The sequence below is a fragment of the Pungitius pungitius genome, chromosome 6, assembly GCF_949316345.1.
Source record: "Pungitius pungitius chromosome 6, fPunPun2.1, whole genome shotgun sequence".
Classification (NCBI taxonomy): Eukaryota; Metazoa; Chordata; class Actinopteri; order Perciformes; family Gasterosteidae; genus Pungitius; species Pungitius pungitius.
The window spans coordinates 14990771-15012903 of NC_084905.1; the positions used below are offsets into that span (position 1 = coordinate 14990771).

Sequence of the window (22133 nt, forward strand, 5' to 3'; positions counted from 1 at the left end):
TTTGGCTGATTTAATCAATATTTGGTGGTAATAAATTCACAATTACACTACGGTCTTCTCATTTGATTGGATATTGGAGTGAGGGGGTGCATGTTTATGCCAGTAATTCCTTAAAATCATTACATGACAAGTTACAGGCATTTGAGAATACAAGTTATTTAATATCTATTGGAAAGCACAACACATGTGATGGCTGCATTTACCTGTATCAATGGATGTGCGTTTTGCTGATACAGCACGGCTGATCTCACAGCTGCAGCCCATTGTGTTGCTTTTGAATGAGGACTGCGAGATGGGGGGTGGGGGGTCATTGTCAAAAGGCACGGTCTCTGGATCAATATCTGAATTCATTAGAAGGCTGACTTGCAGCCATCAATATCTCCTCACAATTACCAGGTTTTCTAGTAGAAGCAGATGCTGTTCAGGGTGACCTTATTACCAGTGGCCTTTTGTAACTGATAATTCACACTGTTCCCCTTGTGTTGTTGTTTTGAACATATGATGTGCACAATAGAAAATCTAACACGGCTAAGTTGCAAAATGGGACATAGGTGTTCATTTGTAATGTGACATTTACCTCATAGTGATGCATGGAGCTAATTAGAGCTTTAAATGTAAATGCTTCACAACTTTATTGTCAACTTGACAGCTTGACTGAATACAAAGTATACACAAAAAGTGGAGGGGATGTAAACTACAACATGGAGCAAGAGGATGACAATAATAAAGTTAAAGCGTGTGAAAAATGGGGACAAATTGCACAAACTCAAAAAACCAAAGGAACAAATAATCAGATATCAATAAATATGTTATCTACGTGTTATTTTTTTTAAATATTTGCTGATAGTGTGAGAATTTAGAAAGGGCCAAATCCTCATCTCCGACCCTCACGTCATCTTATGGACGAAATGAGTGACATTTTTCCAGTGGTGTCATGTCAGTTCCACCTGAAGGCCCCTGGGTTCCCCGGACCTCAGTCGTTTAAGACGCACTTAGCTTCTTGCCTGTCTGCGCATGCGCCTCTCTCCCCCTCTCTCCCCCCGGACGTCCCCCGTGGAGCCCTCGTTGCTCTGTGGCTCTCAGAAGCGCTTCGGGGGACCCGCGGACAGCACGCAGCGCAGCAGCCGGTCGCGGTGGAAGGAAAATGACACAAAAATCCGGATAAATGGCGAAGTTTAAAATGAAGGTCTTCCAGCGCTGGCTTTTTGTAGTTTTCTTTCTGCCTTCGTCAGGTAAGTTTGCGGTTTCGTTCTTGCTGATGTTATTGTGGTTAATTAATGCCCGCGATGCGCTGACCAGATGAGGACTGTGCGCTAAGCGTCGAATGCGTGCACGTTGTCGGCTTAATGTTGTTGTTTGGTGTAAAGACAGCGTTGTTTTCTGAACATTGTCTCGGGTGAGATTACAGGTCATTTCTGATATTTTCCAATATCTCGGTGTTTCTCCACACCAAAGCGAACCGTTCAACCGAAGTGCGTCGGTTCGGATGCTGATGCTGACCTAAAGACTTAAAGAAAGGGAATATTAAAACACCATGAATATTTTAACGCTACATCACGGTTTCTGAGAGATAAATCATGTGTTAATTTATTCTGTTACCACGTCAAGCATCGATGGTAACCACCACAACTTTATGGTCATACTAAGAAATTCGACAACTCCATTGAGCTTTCTTTTTTTCATAACGTTTTTTATTACAAATCAATGTCATTTCGATGTAATATTGCATGTATTATCCGTGATATTACACTCCAGCTCTTTACTGATGGGCCCCTCCTTTTCCTCCAGGTGTTTTGTGTTTCAGCGAGTTGTCCTTCATCACAGAGCCCAGTGATGCTACCTTTCTACCACGGCGCCCTGCGGTCTTGGACTGTCAGGCCCACGGGCTGCCTCCAGTCACCATCAAATGGCTGAAGAACGGAGCTAAGTTGGCACAAAGCGAGCACATACAGTTCCTGCCCAACGGCTCCTTGTACATACCAAAGATAAAGCATAGCGAGGGGGATTCGGATGAAGGATTCTACCAGTGCCTCTCGCAGAACAAATATGGAGCGATCCTGAGCCAAAGATCACGTCTGACTATCGCAAGTAAGTATGGAGCTGCTATCGTGGACCTTATCCCCGTTTTCAAGTTTTTTTTAAAGACGGGTTAAACTTGATGGTTGTACTGTGGTGTCAGGACACAGGCATCATGATGGCAAGTTCATGGGTTGTTAACTTGAAGATGGGAAGCAGATGTTCGCCACTCTCTTTTTCTTCAGTGAGGACAAACCTCTAAAGTCTGAGTTTTAATGTTTTTGGAAGTAGTTCAGGCTTGGTCATGCTCGAGTTTAAAGCTGTTGCTCCAGTTATTGGGTGGTTTTAAGAGACAGTAAAAGGTAGATGGAGAGTCAATCTGAAAGCTCGTAAATACTCTATAAACAGACCGCTCTAAGTCTGAGTACACTCTCCGTCCCCTGTTTTAAGGAAACACAACACTTACTTACTTATAAAAGTAGGCAGAACTAGGCAGAAATTAGCCTCCTCTCTTCTTGTGTTAGTGGGATTGCATTGTGGGTGCAGACTGTGGCTCTGTGTACTTGCTGAATGGTCTGCTACACAGAGGAATCTCTCAAAGGCCACTTGGCTTTTAGCCTTTGTTTGGAGTCACCCTGACCGCACCAGAAGAAAGGGGTAGGTTTTCGGGGCATTTGTTTGTCCACATATCAGTGGACAGGACAGCTGTGTCTATTCAACGGGCCTGATCTACCATGGAGGCTTTTCACAGGTCTTAGGGGTCATCCCTTGACTAGTGTCATGGAAACCACTGTGGCCTTCTGAAATCTACTGATTTTTATACCGAGGTTAGAAAGTTTGGGGCAAGTTTGTCCCAGTACTTGACAGTAGAAAACTATAAAACCCCTCAATGCAATTATCACACAGATACTTTAATACATAATAAAAATATAAAAGGCTTATAAACACACCACCGTCTGCTCTCACAACTTTGTTACGATTGTTTTAAATTGAGTGTATTCTTATTATTAGAGCAACAACAAAAAAAAGGATGACTACATCACTCTTTTTTAAGAAGTAAAGTTTGGCCCGGCATCCAGCCTTTTGTCAGGGAAAGGGTTAAAGGTTTTGTGATCAGCTGTAGGCAGTGTGGAGTGGAGGATGGGCCTCCTGTGTGCTCCCCTTCTGTCCACAGGTCCTGGGGGTCATGGGTCAGCAGGGAAAGCCTTTGTGATGTCACAGGCCTCCTCTGGCTGCGCTGCCCTGTTGTTCCCTCTCCCAGCCCACAACCCCTTTCACTGGATCAGCCCCTCTGTTGCCCTGTCATGCAGAGCCTTTTTGTTGAAGAAAGCCCAGTTTGTCATGTGATTAAACGGTCCTCATATCCCAGTAAAAAGAGATGATCCTTCCAAAAAAATGTTTGCATCCAGGAGGTGTTTTCATTTTTCAGTTTCAGCACCTCTTGGATTGACAGAAGTGGGAGCTTTCTGTCATATATTTCTTACAATATCCTCAAAATAAATACATACGTGCTTAGCATGTAGTTATTTCAACAACATTCGGACAACTAGATCCTCTTTGCCGACTAATAGTAAAAATACTTCGATCTAGGTTTGAGTTGAAAATAAATGGATGGGGGGGGGGGGGGGGGGGTTGAAGCAAACTTTGACCTTTTTAGGGAAACCTTTGTGCTTCTTGACCTAGACATTGATTTGTTCTTTACAACAGAGGTGGCCATATTAGCATCAGTACTTGCAGGCCGCACCCACCATCTCCATCACAGAACCCAGCTCGAGGGAAGATCTCCCAGTGAAGGGAAGGCATCGTAGTGTTTTTAACTTCCTACCTGCGTTTTGACAGCTTCTAATGATCGGTAGTCAGCTCTGTCTAAAGGGATCATTCCGAACCGCATCCAAATACTGGCCGTTGGAACATAATTACATGGATTACATGGGATGTGGTTGTGATGTATGAATGCTTAGCAAACCATCTGACTTTTCAAAAGAATTGTTCACAAACAAACCCCAAAGGAGTAATTGCCCTGGTTTAGGCTTATTCCCTAATGCACTTCCCATATGCATGGTTTCCAGTTTATTTGTGTTTTATTGATGAGATAAGGTCTCAAATGAATGTATTGCTCTTTAATTTTGATGCTGAGGATTTAAATGTGGAGCTTCAGTGGGGGATCAAGCTATTGATTTTCTTTAACATGATATTGACTTCCTTCCTGTGAGGGAGGGGGAAGGGACAGAGTTACCACCTAATGAATAGAGGCCATTGGTCATATCTGACAGTGTTCCTGAGACAAATGCAGATCGGGGGTTGTTACTTGTGGTGATTATTGAAAGGCTCTTTGAATACACATCCACAGAATGTGACTCAGCAACTTGATCTTGGACCTAATCTAGTTGCCTGTAGGACCTAGTTCCTACAGGCAGCAGGTTCTATGCCTAACATTTACATGTGCATGGACAACTTTAAAATATGTGGAAGAGGAATATGACAACGTGGCATTTTTCCCGCTGTGTGGAATCAGAACATCCCTCACTTCTGCAAAAATAAAAAAATACATTTCGACATCTGTTCCTAGTGAAAGCAGCCAATCATTCTTATGCAAAGGGTATTGCTTTTAAAAAAACACTCTAGCAATCCATCCTTCACTGCCATTCTTCAATTGATCCATTGATTGGATCAGCTGGTCAGTTTGGGACCTGATAGCTCATCTGCAGACAACCAAGCTCATGGTGTCAATTTCTTTCATACAATCAGTTAACATCCGTCAAAGCCAGGGCTTGGCATGCCTAATCTATGATGCCATACCAGATATTGATAGAAATATTTTGTGACAAACACAAATAATCGGAAAACAAATTACTGTGAGGACACGTATTCGAATATTTAAATCATCAGCCAACAACTAAAACAACTGCTAATTGGTTTCATGATAGGCTAATGAATTAAGTTTCTACCGCTGATACCTTGGTTGATCCTTTTTTTCTCCCACAGGCATCTCAGAGTTTGTCTTGCATCCTGTTCCAATGGAGGTGGCTGAGGGCTCATTGGCCCGATTCTCCTGTGCTGTCACCTCTAGCCCTCCTGCAACAATCACCTGGGAGCTCAACCAAAGCACATTACCTCTACAGACAGACAGGTAGCCATTGACACGCCTCGAGTCCTTTAAGGCACCATCGCATAATCAGCTTGTTTTGTTTATCCAGAAGCTGCTCCAGAACTCTGTTTGCATTCAACGTGTACGCTCCAGTCCAGACTCTAACGTTACCGTTGTTGGTTCCCAGAATAACAGTTTTGCCCAATGGAGTCCTTCAGATCTACAATGTACAAGTGGAGGACGCTGGAAAGTATCGATGCGTGGCGACTAACATCGGCAGCCGTTTGAAGAGTAGAGAGGCCGAGCTGACAGTCAACCAAGGTACAGAAATCGTATGACTGGATTTTTAGAAATGAGCACTAAGCCATCATATTGTATGGGGAATTGATTTCAATTTTTTCCCCCCTTTTTCGGAAAGACGTAGGCCCTAAACCACGTCAGAGGCCCAGAATCATTGCAGGACCTCAGAATGTCACGGTTTCTCTGCACGAAACGGTGGTCATGGAGTGTGTGGCCACAGGCAATCCCTGGCCCATCATCTCCTGGAGCCGTGCAGACAGCAAACCCATCGATGTGTACAACGCCAAGGTGCTGGGCAATGGAAACCTCGTTATTACGGATGTTAATTCCAAACACAGTGGAGTCTACCTCTGCAGGGCCACCACACCTCGAACCCGAAACTACACCATTGCTGCAGCCAACCTCACAGTTCAAGGTAGCGTCAACTTAGAAGTAGTTACACAGCGACTGGTTCTCATTGTTTCTCACATTTTGTGTGCTTTAACACAACAGAAGATAACACACAATTAGTGTTTTCGGGGTTAATGAATGGAAAGCGTTATCCTGTGTTTTCATCACTTTTCTCGTACGTCTCTGCTTTAGTTCCACCATCCATTGTGGAGAGGCCCGAGAGCCAGACCCGTCCAAGAGCAGGCACTGCCCGGTTCATGTGCCGGGCCGAGGGAGTGCCCCCGCCACGCATCATGTGGCTAAAGAATGGAGAAGAGGTTCACTTAAATGGGAGGATTAAGATGTACAACAGGTATTACATTTAAAACAAACAAAGGACTGTGGAACTCATCAGTTACTATTGAATGTATAGATATTGGTACTGCTTGTTAATATTGTGTTCATTTCTTCACAGTAAATTGGTGATTACCCAGATCATCCCCGAAGACGATGCCATCTATCAGTGCATGGCAGAGAGTGAACAGGGTTCTGTGCTGTCCTTGGCTCGCCTTATCGTAGTCATGTCCGAGGACAGACCCAGTGCACCAAGAGATATCCATGCAGAAACCATCTCAAGCTCCGCTATCTTACTGGCCTGGGAGAGACCTCTCTACAATGCAGACAAAGTCATTGCCTACTCCATCCACTACATGAAGGCAGAAGGTAAGACTACAGAAATAAACCCAAGTTTTATTGAAGTTCTTGTGAACAAGGAGTTGTGAAATGCAATCAGGGAAAACCCCAATAAGCTATCTCACGCTCACGTTTGATAATCCTTCCATGGTGAAGGCCATCTGTTGTAGCTGCACAGAGCAGAGGTCAAGGAGAACTCAGAATGGCAACTTCGCTAACACAATAACGGGTTCAGCCTGTCCATTGTCCCCTGCCCTCGCTCATTCTGATGGCAGTTAAAGGGACAGGGTATCTTTTAAAAAAGTTTTTTTTTTAAAGCCTCATACTATTGCAAACAAGAAACATTTCACCTGGAGCATAAACATAACAGTTAAGTAACCCCGTTAACATACATCCGCCTTTTGTAGTCGGCACATTTGTTTGCTGTTTGCAGACGGAGTCCAGGAGGAAGTTCAGTGGCTGCGCTTTATGTTACAAATGTTTATACGAAAGATGGGCGGCAATCAGAAACTGCCGCCATCCACCTTTTAAGACCCTGACCCGTTTGCATCTTTGAATAATCCACACCTTTTTCCTAAACACACTTTATAATCTGTTCCATGTCAGGTCTAAACAACGAAGAATACCAAGTTGTTATCGGCAACGACACGACCAGTTATATCATCGATGACCTGGAGCCGGCTCGAAACTACACCTTCTACATCGTGGCTTACATGCCAATGGGAGCCAGTCGTATGTCGGATCAAGTTAGCCAGCATACCCTGGAGGATGGTGAGCATTAAGTCTCCCAACATTCCTTGCAATAAATCACCCCGGTAGTTAAGCCAACTTGCATGCTAGGGATGTTTGTACAGAGCACATTTTGAGTGGAAACAAGGGGGGGGGTATTCTGTTGTAGTCTACACACAGCTAATTGATCGATATAAGGAGATATGACACTATGGCTGTTGCCATTCACGTTTGTATTCTAAAGACATCCATCACCACTTCACAGTCAAGTATTTTTTTTAATTGTTTTCCCATGTCCATCCACAGTGCCTTTGCGTACCCCGGAGCTGAGTCTCATCAGCCAGAGCGCCACGGACATTAAGTTGAATTGGCAGCCGCTGCCGGCCAAGGTGAGCCGCGGCCGGCTGTCGGCGTACCGGCTGTCCTACCGCACAGCGGCGTACAGCGCCGTCACGTCGGTGGAGCTGCCTCAGAACAGCACCGAGTATCTGCTGGAGGGCCTGCAGCCCGACACCATCTACCTGCTGCGCATGGCCGCAGCCACGCGCGCGGGCTGGTGTGAGCCCCCCGCGTGGACCTCGCACCGCACGCCTAAGACGTCGAGCGGCAAAGGTAAACCTGCAAGAGGGCAGAGGGGGAAATGTTTCTGCGGCTTGTGTTTACTTCATTTCCTGCAGTTTCGTGGACAACTGAATTGATTCTCACCCTTGGTTGAACTTGGGCATCTTAGATGGCCACCAAACCGGTTGCTATAGTGATAGAAACCAATAACGTGGGGGCCAAAATTGTAACAGGTTGTGCTTTGCTTTTGTTAAGTCGCTGTTTCGCTGCTCTTAGAATACCAGGAGGTTCACTGGAGCTCACGCAGAGGAGCCGGCTTATGAGTAGAGTTTGCTCTTGTAGCTTTGTCCCACACTCTTTGTGTTGGTTACCCAGGAACCTTTGCCCTTCGCTGTCAGTGATGTTAGAGTGGCCTCAGTCACGGGTCATAAAGAGAGGGCCTCAGGCATCCATGTGGGGGAAAGAAAAGCCTCTTTTCATGGCCTGGTGTGTTGGGGGAGGCTGTTTGTCCACCCTAGCTGGACAGTTTGTTATCAGAAGTTTGGTTATATGTTTAGGTGATGAAAAGGCTATTTTCATTATACTTTTTTATTTGAGAGCCAGATCTCAAACTTGAGTGATCCGAGATTTTCTCCTAAAATCTAATGGGTATCTTCCAATTAAAAAAATTAATAACTAGGTCACACCCAAACCATTGTGTTAATGAGATGATCCTCCATCCATCCATCCATCCTTTTCTCAATACTTCATTTTTTAAATAGTATGTATTGATAACATTTCTTCTGTCTCTGCCCCGTAGTGCCTTCAGCCCCTACTCTTCAACTTGAGCCGCTTAACTGCACCTCCATAGTGGCCCGCTGGCAAACCTCCCCACAATCTGTGGTTGTCCAGGGTTACCGGCTGTGTTACCATGAGGAAGGCCAACCGGAGCAGCCCACCATCCAGCTGCAGGCTCAAACCTACACCTACACCATCAGTGGCCTTGGTGAGTGATGGTCTCAAGTGATGGTGGAATATTGGAGTGGATGAGGAATATTTAGGTTGTATGTTTGACCGTGTTTTTGGACAATTTAGACCTGTACATTTGGTTTGGAGACCACAGCGAGTGACCGATGCGTTCTTACTCAATTTGGTCCCAATTTGATTAAACGGGCAGTTGGAAGCCCGTATTTGCATTTTACCCTCTGTCCTGATCAATATGGGCTGACCCCTCTCGCCTAACCGGTAGCCCCCTCCAGTCTGGCTGCAGTATTGTGTGAGAGCAGGCTCCCAGGGTTAGAGGTCAGGAGCCAGATGTCCCTCCCACCACCGTTTCCCATCCAGCGGGTTGCATAATTACCGCTGGCCATTGTGTTGCATCCAGGGCCAGAGCCGCCCTGTAGGACCCAGGGCCACTGCCCCCTTTAGCAGGACACTGAAACAAACCAACAAAGAACCCTGGGACTGGCCAAAGCTGGACAGAGCCACTGACCTTTAGCCATGAGACAGCAGTCCTCCATTAGGACCCTGCCCCCATCTGTGCTGTCCATATCAATAGCCCTTGGCGGTCCATATGCAACATGAACCGGGGCCATTAAGACGGTTACGTTTTGTGTGATCCAAGTCTTTTAGCACGGTGAAGATTCTAAGTCGTTCATATCCACAAAAAGTTGGTAGATTATAATGTTTTTGTAGTAACAGCTAGCTCTGTGAAACAACTTCACCTGGTAGCTTTTTAAAAAAAAAACACTTAATAAACGATAACCACTCAAGCTGGTTTCTGTATCACTAATCTTAGTATATGTTGAGTTTCGGAGCCACGTTTCTTTGAAGTTGAAGGCTATGACACGAGGCCAGTAGGAAGGATGTGAAAGGGGGAACAAAAGGGGCCCAGCTCCCTCTCCCACAGTCCTGCGCCCAGATTCCTTCTGTTCTATCTTGGCCTGACCTGGTGACCCCTCCCCCCCCCCACCCCCCGGTCCCATGGGCCTAGGATCCCAGCAGCTGAAGGCTGACCCTGTCCCAGCCCCCCCCCCCAGCAGGCCTGGACACATCGCCTTCACTGGTCAATACCCATCGGCTGACCTTTCACACCAGAGGCATAAAACAATTCTTAACACTCACGTTTCAAACTAAGACCCCCCCCCCAAACACACACACACACACACACACACACGCACGCACGCAGGCCCCAACAATCCTGATGTGTTACAGACAGTGCTTGGTGCAGCCTTGTATTTCCAATAATTACTTTGTTTTTTCAAGTTTCAGCTAATTACTGTTTTGTTATTATCTGTATCTTTTTGTATTTGTTTGAAATAACAACTTAGTACTACGAACAGGGTTTAATAGTTGTACATTTTGTAAAGGCTTTCAAAGGGGGAAAGAAAATGTATATTTCTTTGTGATCATTTAGATTTTCTTATTGATTACGTACCATATTAACTGGGCCTTGTGGCTGGTTGATCTTTTTCATGCTTCTTACACCTGGCCAAACATGAGAGGTTGTTGCTCAGGAGACCGTGCATGGTCCATGCAAAGGGAATGCACATTTATCACCTGCAAACGTCGTCTCCTGCAGCTAATTGTCAAAGGGTGCTCTATACAACTCTGGTATTTCAATGGAAATATCTAAACTTTGTACATTATTGGCCCCTCTTAATTAGAAAAAAAACTCCACTAAGCCTTTATTATAATGTCAGTTTGACCCATCAGTTTTTGGATAAATTATGTTTAAGAAACATGGGTAGAAATGGCTAAAAATGTGTTATTTGTGTTTTAGACCCGAGAAGAAAGTATCATGTAAAGATTCTGGCTGTCAGTCAAGCTGGAGATGGCTATCAGACAGACCAAACAACAAGTACCCCGGGATGTGTGTGTAAGTACATTTCTCTGGTGTTTGTCTCAAAAGCCATACAACGTAAAAAGGTCTTCAAACATTTTCTCAAAATTGACAAATGTGATGAAAACATGCATTTTATCGGGCCCCGTTCAGCGGCTAGAGACCAACTGGCGGCAGCTCCTCCGCCTCCGCATCGCGTGGCCGTCTTGGCCAACAACTCATCTGCAGTGTCCCTGAGCTGGAGCCGTCCCGCTTTGCCCTCTGCAAAGGCCGTCAGCTACACGGTCCGCTGTACCCCCGTGGGCACCCACAACGCCTCGGCCGTCCGCTACCTGCAGACGTAAGAACCCCAATGATCTTTGTTTCCTTGGAATTCATATTCGTTTGCTGTTTGTGACGATTCGGACCCTCTGGGTTAATGGTGCATCATGTTGTCGGCCCACAGCACCCGACAGAGTGTGACGGTTCAGAAGCTGGATCCAAACACTCGCTATGAGTTTGTCGTGCGGCTTCACGCGGACCAGATGTCGAGTCCCTGGAGTTCTGTTGTTTATTATCAGACTCTGCCTGCAGGTAATAATGTAAACTACTGTAACGTCCTTTTGTCGGGACAATGCTTATGTGTGTGTGTCCCGCCCCTCCCACGTTTGGACTCAAATCAGATAATCGCATATTTCCTCACCGAGCTTTTTAGCACGTGTTGTTTATTGTGAATGGGGGTTTTCTCTGTGCAGCACCTCGCCAACCACCCGCAGCAGTGCGCGTAAGTCTGATCGAGGACGACACTGCGCTGGTGTCCTGGAGGGAGCCCCTGGAACCCAACGTGGTGGTCACGCGCTATACCATCCTTTACGCTTCCCAGAAAGCCTGGATGGCGGGACGCTGGCAAATACTGCAGAGGGAGGGTGAGTAGTGAGTTCAGATATATACGCGTCGGGGGGTACACGGAGCCGTAAAATGAGTTATTCATGGAGCGTGAGGAGCGCCTGTATCGGTTTTCTGTGCTTCTAATCCTGCTTTTTGTTTACAGGGACCCACACAATGGCCCTGCTGGAGAAGCTGGAGGCCGGGAACGTTTACCTGGTGAAGATCTCTGCCTCCAACCAGGTCGGGGACGGGCCTTTCTCCAACATCGTGGAGCTGGCGCTCAAGTGGGGAAACAACAAACGCAGCAAGAACCCCAGGCACTCTGACAGCTTCCCAGATACAGCAGGTCAGCGTCATCGAGGTGTCTCATATTGACGAGTTGATTTATTGGTTGAATGAAGCTGGCAAGGAGTTTCATCATTTTATAAAAGCAAAGATATACTCTGATGTTTGAATTCTCAGCTCGAAATGTAATGGTTTGATTTTCACAAAAGGAGAACAATATAACAATAGTGTTTTCAAACTTCTCATTATGCTTAATTTTATCAAGTTGCTTTAATAAAACCAATGGTAGCTTCAGGAAGTATATGTATCCTGTGCTGGTGAAATGCCCTTTTAGTGTCAGCTGATGCATTTTGCACTTTTTGCGTATTGATTCATGATTATAAGTAAAACTGGTCTGTGGAGATTTAATGATAGTTCCTCTCTGGGGGAAACAATCCTGCAGGAGGCCTTGGTCATCAGCTCCTGGCAACCCCTATAAATCATTAACCCAAAACATCTCTCCTGATTATTCGTTTTCCCGAAATAATTGTGGGTAATGTGTGTATGTGATCGTTTCTCATCTGAAACATTGCTGTTTATCTTCCAGTCCTATCGGACGGTGTCTACCACATAGACCAGAGGTCTATGACAGGGATCATTGTTGGTGTGAGCATCGCCTTGGCCTGTATTGTTATGTGTGCCTTAATCCTCATCAGTAAGGGAAGACCAAGGTAGGGATCTTGATCAAAAACTGTTATTTTTGTCAATTATTAAACACCAACATTGTTTTTTTTCTTATGTTTGTTTACATTATTGCCTTTGTATGATTTGTAGAAAATCCTCCAGTCACAAGGTCACGGCCGGGGGAGCTGCTGAAGGTCCCCATGCTGGCTTGTCCATGGCCAATGAAGTCCATAGAGAGAATGTTGAGGCCCTCATACCCATGATAAGTCACCACTTTCTAGATACCAAGGTGAGCCAAACAGACAGAGACAGTGATTGTGCGACGGTGATTCCTAATTGAACGCATGTCCAATGTTCAAAAGAGCCCAGGACCATTAGAGAGTGTCTCATATGTTTTCTCATTTGTCACAGGGTGGAGCTAACATGGTCATAAATACCGCCGGTCCAATCAGCAGTAAGAACCAAAGCAAGCGGTGGCTGCTCCTGAAGAGGGAAATCAGGAATCCAGATGAAAGTGATGTAAGTGATGCATCATCATTCCGGTCAATCGGCTTTCTTGTGAGTCGGATCTTTTAAAAAAAAAAAATCTTTCCATCTGCTCATCTCTATCCCACCAGGCCGAGAGGAGAGCGAGCTTATACGAAGCTGGAAAAACAGTCTTGAGGTACGACGAGCAGTTGGGTTCGGCGCCCTTGCCGCCGTCGTCCCGGGAGATCATCTACGGGCCGTTTCACTCGGAGAGCTCCCAAGCCAGCGAGGGCAGCCGAGGGACGGGAGACTCGGGGAACTACTCCAACGAAGAGGCGAGCGACCCTTCGACCGGCCGCGGCTCCAGGCCCGCGTCTTACGGGTCGGACGATCGCCCCGCCGCCGAGCTGAAACAGTCCTTCGAGGCGGAGAACGAGGAGGCGGCGTCGAGGCGCCCGGCGCCGCACACGTCGCACGCCGTCGGCTCCTGACGTCCACCAGCCCAAATCGGCTCTGCAGCAGCTCACGCCGCCGCTTCTACCTCGCTCGCCCGCTGAGACGAGCCGCGCCGCCATCAGGGAGCCGGCTGCTGCCGGATGGACGAAATGTGCTTTCGCTTTCGGATCTACCTCAGGATTTTGCGTGAATGTTTGTTACGACATTTCATTTCCATTTTCTGTTAACGTCCTACCTGTTTGTCTTTTTTGGCGTTGTCTGTGTTGGACCAAAGCTCACCCATGATGAATGTTAAAAAGTGCTGTGATACATTTTCATTATATTTAATAACTTTCCACTGGAGCAGAGGGTGAAGTTGGGCCCTTTTCACTGATTATCTACCTCCATGTTGTTCATATGTATACATTACTACCTCCTTTTCGCCATATATTGTGCAGTATTATCTCAGACTCAGGGGACAAGGTGAAGACATTTTATTGCCATGTCTTGAAACCTCTGTTGAGAAGTTATTATATAAAGGCTGAGAGAGGTTATATTGAATTTTTGAAACTTGAAACTAATTGTCATGGTTTTAAGAGCTTTTGTTTCACATTTATTTGTCTTTGAATGTTGTATGTTGTGAAAAATAACAAGTGCATTAGATATTGTCAAGCTCATTGAGCTTTATCATACAATATCGTTTGGCATTTCCAGTGCGCTGAACTCAAAGCTTTAACATGGCCTTAATATCGAAAGGGCTTTGCATACTATAGAAGAGATGAGATCCAAAGAAGGGGAAAAATTGCACCCAAAGAGTTTTGATAATACAATAGATATTCTAACGCAACCAAAAATATAGAGAATATACATTGAGGATGCGTTTCGCCAAAAATATTGTTCTCGCCAATGATGTAAATTTCCCTTCGAATGGTGGTTTGAATGCTTTACTCAGTAGACGTGTTCTCGATGCTTTATTCAGGTAAAAGCTTTAGCACATCTTGTGCTCCGTATGCCTTCTCGAACCATTGCTAAATGCAGCGGTGATGCCGATGCTATTATCCAAAGAGTTGTCTCCTTCCTCACATGGGTGTGGCTTTTCATTCAGTGGATCTTTGGTGCTGAGAGGTGGAAATATTTGACACGAGACCAAAGATCTAGTTTGTCCAGCCAGTGATAGATGATGATATTTATTCTTTGTTTGGAGAATCATCTGTTACCTGTCAACAATATGGCTGTATGGGGAGAATTCTTTTTCTCTCTCCATAATACTTCCTGTCCAGGTGTGACGATGAAGGATTCAGGACTATCAAAATAGAAACCCTGTGTGTGAAGAGCAACATAATCAAGTTTTATATCTTTGTAATACAAATAGTTCTAACCAAAGAAATTTGAGGTCTCTGTTATTTAGTGATTTTCTTTGGTTTCCACTTACATTATTTGCATTTAAATGTGATATAATTTCCAATGGTTTTAATTGCTAGAAAGGCATTTTGAAAAAGGTTTTTTGAAGCTTGAGATATCAAATTGTTCTGCTGTATTTTATATCAATGGGATTTTATCTGAATGATACCCAGGTAGATTAAAATGGACATTTTAGTTTTTCTTTTCTTTGCAAACAAAAACATTTTGCAATTTAAATGTGACATTTTTTCTAAATTAATGCAGCTGGTTTTAAGTTCAAAGCTTGTCTGTGTAACACATTATGATAAGAGGTTAATTTGATATTCACAGATACTTTTGCTGACTTAAATCAGATGCCAATTGTAGATTTATAGAGTAGACTTAAATGTTAATGTTTAAGTTATGTTTTACATTTTATTTCTGATTTTGAATAGCAAAATAGATCTTCTAATCCAAAGTTTGCAACAAAGCAAGTATTTTAAGTGGTGCAACAGACTTTATTGATATCCTCAAGATGATTGCAAATACTAGATAATAAAATTGTTCTTGGAAAATTGTAGTGTGTCACTCTTTGTCTTCTTAGGTTTGAGTATGTGTGTGCTTCTGTGTGTGTGTAGGCTTGTGTGTGTGTGTGTGTGTGTGTGTGTGTGTGTGTGTGTGTGTGTGTCTGCCTTTTTATGAACCTTTAATGTTTATTGAAAAGTTTAGATGATATGGAATAGTTTCAATACCACAGTAAATACAGTTTAAAAAAAACGGCTTGTTAGGAACAATAATGCAGGCCTTGAGAATCATTGTCAAACAATAAAACACAGGGATTTATCAATATGAAGAAGGAAATGTTGTTTTTCATATTAAATTGTCAAAAATAAAAGATTATGAAGTACTTCTAAACATTTTTATTATGTGTTCACTAACTATCTGCATATGATTGCCAAAAAGGTACAGTGGCAATATGTGGAATGCATTGTAGAAAGATACAACCAAATGTATACATACAATAAAACATCCTTTAATAAAAATAAAATACATATTTAGAAAAAATAATTTACATTTCACTATTTGCCCAGTTAATATGTTTCGTTCATATATATTCATAATAGTGAGTTTTTAAAACAAAAATACGTTATTCATGTATAGTATGGTAGTATTCATGTATAATAGGTTATACTATTCTGCATTGTTGTAGTTCCGGAGAGAGTTCGAGCACGTTTAACAATATTGCTGCATCAACTTGTTAATTACTTCCAATCGTCTCTGCAATATGTAACGTTACTTGACTGCAATGTAAAATTAAAGATGGGAACTTGTTATGTCCAGATGGGGGCAGCCAATTCCTACTCAGTGCTGCGGAAGCAAATCCAAAAAGAGAAGAAGAAAAAAAAGAGGAGGAAAACGACGAAGAAGAAACCGGGCGGTCCTGTTGATACCGTTGGTGGCACGCAGCATCTGTGCTGTGACAATGCGTATCGAAAAATGTTACTTCTGCTCGGGACCAGTGTACCCGGGGCATGGGGTGATGTTCGTAAGGAACGACTGCAAGGTATGATCATGATTTTCCACCTGAATGATCGTGTAACTAACGGAAGCTTTGGTTTGACTGTCAGCGGTGGCCATGTAGCTAGCTGGCTAGCATTAGCTTGCTAATATAACGTGCCGTTCTCGCTCACGTGGGGTCGACGTGTTTTTATTTTAGATCTTCGCTCAGTGTTAACAATTCAAAGTGATGGATATTTAATACGTGTTATTTACAACGTGGAGTTGAGCCTTCATATCTGGCATAATTGACACGTACTGCCTTCGATTATAAAGAAAGCTCGTGAACATGCGGACATTTAACTAACGTTAGCAGGGCCTTCTGCACGGCCTGTGGCGTAATGACGCCCCCTATAGGGCGCCCATTGTTACGCTGGGAAAATCGTCTTATCAGCCATGTATGAGACTTAAACTTGCTGTAGAGATTTTGTCAATTATATGATTTAAACTTGTCAGTTCGGCTGTACATATCCATCATAACGTTACCGGTCCATGTGTGTGGTACACCAAACTTATTTCACATGATCATTTGTTTTCTGTTATATTACAGTCATAACAAATATCTGTTTTCTAACCTACCTAAAACATGTCGTCAATGTTTCCCCATAAAGGTAGCCTCGAGCATGTCAACATTTTGACTGATTACTATCAAATCTCTCTTGCTTCATTTGTCTAACTCTATTTATATCCAAGCAACATTAACTGGCTTTTCAAATCCATTCAAAGCACTAATGACCCTTTTACTTCTTTCTAAACGTATGTAGTCGTTCAGATTCTGCAAATCAAAATGCCATCGGAATTTCAAGAAGAAGCGTAACCCAAGAAAAACAAGATGGACCAAAGCATTCAGAAAGGCAGCAGGAAAGGAGTTGACAGTGGTGAGTTGAATATCAAAGGAAAATGTCATGTCATGTTTCATTTTTAAAATGTTTATATATATATATATATATATATATACTTATCCAACACAATTTCTCTTTTTCAGGATAACTCCCTTGAGTTTGAGAAACGTAGAAATTTACCTGTTAAATATAACAGGGGACTGTGGGACAAAACAGGTATTGTAAAAAAAAAATCTCATATTTACTTGTGTATTTGTTTGTTTTTTCATTTGTTTTTTGAACTGATGGGATTGTGTCTTTTATATCTACAGTGGAAGCCATGAAGAGAGTGGAGGAAATTAAACGGAAACGACAGGCAAGATTTATCATGAACAGGTGAGCAAGTCATTCATAGTTCAAGATCATCTCTCTGTGACTGGCTGGATTTGAATTGTCAAATTTACTTAGGAAGGTTCTTAATTGAGGGAAATGAGCCAGAAGTAGTAGAGGTGGCCGCCGTGATAAGAGCCGTTCAAATTCTCTAATGCTAAGGAAAGGTGCTTTAATCGTTCCCTAGTTGAATCCTTTAGCACAGAAACCACTGGACCTCCTTTAGGAAAGGAGATGATTCCGTCCTTGGGTTGGCAATATTTAAATAGTGACGAATCATTCGCCCGTTAAGGATAAATAACTCGTGACTGAGAAACGCAGATCATATAAGTAAAACTCATTTATATGGCAGCCGTGTTAATAATACTTTGAACCTGGTTCTTTATGTTGTCTGCATGACTTTGCACTGTAACAACACATGAATGAAGGTGTCCATGTCCTGAGAAATTGCAGTTTCTTCACTGCAGACTGACGTCTCTGACATTCATCTCCCGTCTCATAACTGTGTAGCTTAGTGAAAGTGAAGTCAGAGTCCCTAAACTCTGGTTTTCTTTTCCTAAAGCCTCATGAGTTCTAACCATCTTTCCTTGACTGCAAAACAATTTTCCTTGACTGAGGTCAAGGAATAGACGTTATTTATTAATTATTTTGACAATTAATATCCATCCACTGCTTTGTTATTTGACAAATATGGTATTTATAAGATTTGGAAAAACAACGTGTCTCACCTTTTCTGTTTGTTTCCGCCTAATAGATTAAAGAAGGGCAAACAGTTGGACAAGGAAGCGGCCATCACCGAAGTGAAGAAAAATATTCACCTTATCAAAGCACCACATGCAGGTAAGAATATTGCCATTTGTCTGAGGACAATATGTGACAATGAATTTCTGTCAGTTTATGTAGTATTAAAAACATTTTGTCAAACAAAATACAGCTCAAGGCTATTTTGGGATTTCAGCATTGTTAAATTTTTGTGTCTTGTTTTTACAGGAAAGGCCAAACAAATGGAAGACAAAATGGTGCAGAAGTTACAAGAGGACGTGGACATGGCGGATGAAGAGAACTAATCTTAAACCCAAGGAGTCTTGTTTGTGTGATAACTTATGAGCAAGTTGACCTGGTATTATTTTGTACTTCTGTTTTTTGAATTACAATATCCAAATTACTCACAATAGAAAGTAATGCAATTAGTTTTAAATATCTGTACATTGATTTAACCACAGACCTTCCAAATTCTTTCCTGTGATACCTGAGAGTGAAAAAATGTTGTGCTATCGTTCTGTGTAATAAAATGTATTTTGGTCATGCAGAAAAGGTTGAGGTAACAAAGATGTAATAAACTTCTTATGGCTAATTGTTTGTTTATTATTTCCTTTTAAATGGACTGTACTATAACTATAGATACATTCAATATGTTAGTATCACAAGTATATGAAATTTGTTTTTCATATGTGAGGATCAAATGATTTGTCAGTTTTGTTTTACATGGGAATTGTGGCTGAATGCTTTGAAAAGTGTGAGAATAAACACTTATGTAGGTGAAAAGTTTGCACCAATTTCCTACACTGCACACCTGTGCATGTATATAATGTGAGCACCTCATAGAATGAGGTATGGTTCACCTAAACAAAATCTAATGCTATCAGCAACGAAATAACATTGACCCATGATCATTTGCAAATTCACTCATTTAAATAGTTAACTGAAAGTTAATTCAACAGAATAATTTAGCCTATTATATGGAAGACGTATAAAAAGTGAATTTGTAAATATCTATCACCTCGGATAGCAGATAGATCTCATTGTTTTTGACAAAATCCCAACAAATTATAAAGATTACATTGTGGTTTAAGGCAATGAGTCAAGGGGAAATCTGCATTGTTAATTTCTCTTCATCTTCGTATTGTGGAAATTGGCGTGCATCTAAATATAAACCTAATTAAAGAGGTTTTACAGAAAATGAGTGTTCCTACCATACTAAAAGTACAAATGCATGAATAAACAACGTAACATCTCCATATGGTATGCAGTTCATGTCTTAAAGCACGCCTCCTCCCGCTCAGATATTAAAATGACTACACGGCACGATAGACAATAAGGGTCAACTTAAAACCACCGTCGGGCGCTTGACACGCTGGGATCTGATGGTCCTGGTCTGTTTCCCATCGGCATCTCTGGCATCGACTCACCGGCCTGTTGCTGGACAGGCTGTGCATGACAGGCAGCTGCCCTCGCCCGCCTATTCGTTTCCATCGTTCGCAGCCAGTAGCACCTTTCATCCTCCAGAAGAGCTGGTTTAACGGCTGTCGTTTCGCCCGCGGTTTTGCGATTAAAGCAGGTAATCACTACCGCCATGTCCGAGGAGGTTGAAGGAACTAGGACTTCGGAGGAACAGCAGGTAAATTGTAGCTATAAACACAACTGCCAATTTAGCAAATGTTAGCTAGTGCTGTTAGCATGTCGTGTCTGCTAAATTAGCAGACGATTAGCATCATGCTAGTTAGCCTGTAGCCAATGTCACCAAAGATGCTACCGCCAAGTCACTAGCTAGTGAGCTCGTTGCGTTTCATTGGTGATGCAAAACTGAAATACTGTTTCGAGGCCAGGAAGTTGCGCAGATGTTCTTTATAAATATGTTGATTGCTTAGCTAGAATGGGTTACGGTAGCTCGATATGCTAAGATAATTGTGAAGATTTCATGTACGCCAGTGCAAACACTGGTTTCTCCTCATGGCGGCGTCTCCGTATTTTGAAATAGAAAAATCAATTTTAACCGCACACGATGTAACTGTTGATGCTATCATAATGTTTATTGCCGTCTTATTCATCGCTAATTACTTGTGCGCAGACTGACTTATTTTCTCAGCTCAGTGGAGCATTTACCGTCCGTGCACTGCTCTTCTTTCTGCAGGAAATGGAGGACAAAGTAGTCAGTCCAGAAAAAGCAGAGGAGGCCAAGCTGAAGGCCAGGTATCCTAACCTGGGAGCCAAGCCTGGAGGCTCAGACTTGCTCAGGAAAAGACTTCAGAAGGGGGTGCGTTCCATACCCAAACATGGCTAACTCTTTATTTCTTGAATACCAGTCTCACAATATTCTAACTTAAACTCTTGTTCTTTGTCCAGCCAAAGTATTTTGACTCTGGTGACTACAACATGGCCAAGGCGAAAATGAAGAATAAACAGTTGCCATCAGCCCCAACAGAGAAGGCTGAGATCACAGGGGGGCACATCCCAACGCCTCAGGATCTGCCTCAGAGAAAGACTTCAATTGTGGCCAGCAAACTGGCCGGTTGATGGTTTCATGTTTACTCTCTGGTTACCATTCCAACACCCACTTTATATCTACCTGCTGTTAGTGTTTTTTGTTTTTTTTCCCCCTACCTTTCTGTGTATTCTCCAAGAACAAGTTATGTACCAAGCCAAATTTTTGAGAAAATGTGGCAACTTTCAGGCACTGAATTGTTATTGGGTTAAATCAAACATTTGGAAGTAGCTGAAAATGTTTCTCAAGATCTTAAAAGACTGAATGATGATTGATTATAAACAATATAGAAAAGAATGAAGTTATTGGTAATTCGCATGGCCTATTCACTTTTAAATATATATGTCTCCATACAAATTGCTTGTCTAACAGAAGTTAAGCGCCCGTGCAGAGGAATCTTGTTCTGCCATATTACTGATAATTACAGGGGTAAAAATACTTGAGTTACAGCCATGAGCAGTTTGCATTGAGTTATGTATGTAGAAGTGTGAATTACAGATATGACTCACACTTAGCAATGCAGTCTTCAGCTGCTCATATGGAGGCATATCTGTTTTAAATAGTGAAAAGTGATGTAAATTTGCTTTTTCTGGTTTCCTAATCCTTTATTTGTGCCCGCTCCTGTCACTGAAGATTCTGTGCTTTCAAAGTACTGACAATTAGATCTCACACACACACACACACACACACACATCTTATAGCCAGCTGTATTTTAATTAATTTTAGTGACATTGGTTTGCAAGGACTTGCTGCTAGTGTCCATCTCATCCTAACCTCTAAAATGGCCTTAAAAGTAATGCACCGTTGTTCCTCTTGAGCAATATTTGCTCCCTCAGTGAGAATCTTAGTTATGAATTTTGCCTGAAATGTCTGTCACTGTCTGACTGGAATCACTTAGGATTTTATGGGAAGAAACTCCAATGTCATGTCTGGAGTGTGCATGTGCATTTACTGTGCAGTCATACTGTGCCATTTGTTTTGTAAATAAAATAGTTTTGCATAATGTATCATGTTATTTAAACTACCCACACCAAGAAGAGCCCAGTTTATGTTGTACGCATGTAAGATGGAAACCTTAAAGTATACAAAGTATGTCTTCATTTGTTTGTCGGTGTTGCACAAGGACAAAAAAGGAATTTGATTTAGCAAGTATTAAGGAATTCTCTAATTATGCAGCACTATGTGAGCACATAACATACATAATTGTAAATGGCAAAGTGATACAAAAACTTCATGAAAATATGGTGGTAAGCAGTGAGGTATACATAGGATGCAACCATTTACAACCATTTGGTAGATTGCTTGAGCAATATCCTTTGTTAAGTCAAACTTCTCTATATACTGGCGTGGACTCACTCAATGTTTGTCTTGTGTGAGTATTTTTATGTCGAAGTCACCAAATGGTGTACAATTAAGCTCAACAAATAC

At 42.7% G+C, this 22133-nt stretch overlaps 3 protein-coding genes across 3 annotated transcripts; all 3 read left to right on the top strand.

Annotated features, from left to right (window-relative positions):
- The first annotated feature begins 1106 nt into the window (after nt 1-1106).
- On the top strand, nt 1107-15174 carry LOC119196260 (protogenin B). Its single transcript, XM_037451798.2, has 19 exons — nt 1107-1232; nt 1789-2088; nt 5002-5146; nt 5292-5425; nt 5523-5819; nt 5987-6146; nt 6249-6496; nt 7073-7237; nt 7502-7807; nt 8556-8741; nt 10518-10613; nt 10731-10917; nt 11023-11150; nt 11312-11482; nt 11608-11790; nt 12316-12439; nt 12543-12681; nt 12804-12911; nt 13010-15174. Exons 1-19 carry the CDS (start codon nt 1166-1168, stop codon nt 13349-13351), a joined length of 3486 nt encoding a protein of 1161 aa, XP_037307695.2. The 5' UTR covers nt 1107-1165; the 3' UTR covers nt 13352-15174.
- Nucleotides 15175-16080: 906 nt separating this feature from the next.
- Nucleotides 16081-18797, top strand: rsl24d1 (ribosomal L24 domain containing 1). The gene is made up of 6 exons (XM_037451854.2): nt 16081-16239; nt 16997-17110; nt 17218-17290; nt 17386-17449; nt 18198-18283; nt 18434-18797. The coding sequence occupies exons 1-6, from the start codon at nt 16159-16161 to the stop codon at nt 18508-18510; spliced, it is 495 nt and encodes a 164-aa protein (XP_037307751.1). The 5' UTR covers nt 16081-16158; the 3' UTR covers nt 18511-18797.
- Nucleotides 18798-19538: 741 nt separating this feature from the next.
- On the top strand, nt 19539-21710 carry arpp19b (cAMP-regulated phosphoprotein 19b). The gene is made up of 3 exons (XM_037451855.2): nt 19539-19841; nt 20355-20477; nt 20567-21710. The coding sequence occupies exons 1-3, from the start codon at nt 19797-19799 to the stop codon at nt 20735-20737; spliced, it is 339 nt and encodes a 112-aa protein (XP_037307752.1). The 5' UTR covers nt 19539-19796; the 3' UTR covers nt 20738-21710.
- Nucleotides 21711-22133: the final 423 nt, after the last annotated feature.

Coding starts and splice junctions, on each gene's coding strand:
- LOC119196260 (XM_037451798.2), top strand. CDS start 1,166: ATGGCGAAGTTTAAAATGAAGGTCTTCCAGCGCTGGCTTTTTGTAGTT. Junction 2,089..5,001: donor ATCACGTCTGACTATCGCAA/GTAAGTATGGAG, acceptor TTTCTCCCACAG/GCATCTCAGAGTTTGTCTTG. Junction 7,808..8,555: donor TAAGACGTCGAGCGGCAAAG/GTAAACCTGCAA, acceptor TCTGCCCCGTAG/TGCCTTCAGCCCCTACTCTT.
- rsl24d1 (XM_037451854.2), top strand. CDS start 16,159: ATGCGTATCGAAAAATGTTACTTCTGCTCGGGACCAGTGTACCCGGGG. Junction 17,291..17,385: donor GGGACTGTGGGACAAAACAG/GTATTGTAAAAA, acceptor TTATATCTACAG/TGGAAGCCATGAAGAGAGTG. Junction 18,284..18,433: donor TATCAAAGCACCACATGCAG/GTAAGAATATTG, acceptor TTGTTTTTACAG/GAAAGGCCAAACAAATGGAA.
- arpp19b (XM_037451855.2), top strand. CDS start 19,797: ATGTCCGAGGAGGTTGAAGGAACTAGGACTTCGGAGGAACAGCAG. Junction 19,842..20,354: donor GGACTTCGGAGGAACAGCAG/GTAAATTGTAGC, acceptor TTCTTTCTGCAG/GAAATGGAGGACAAAGTAGT. Junction 20,478..20,566: donor GGAAAAGACTTCAGAAGGGG/GTGCGTTCCATA, acceptor TTCTTTGTCCAG/CCAAAGTATTTTGACTCTGG.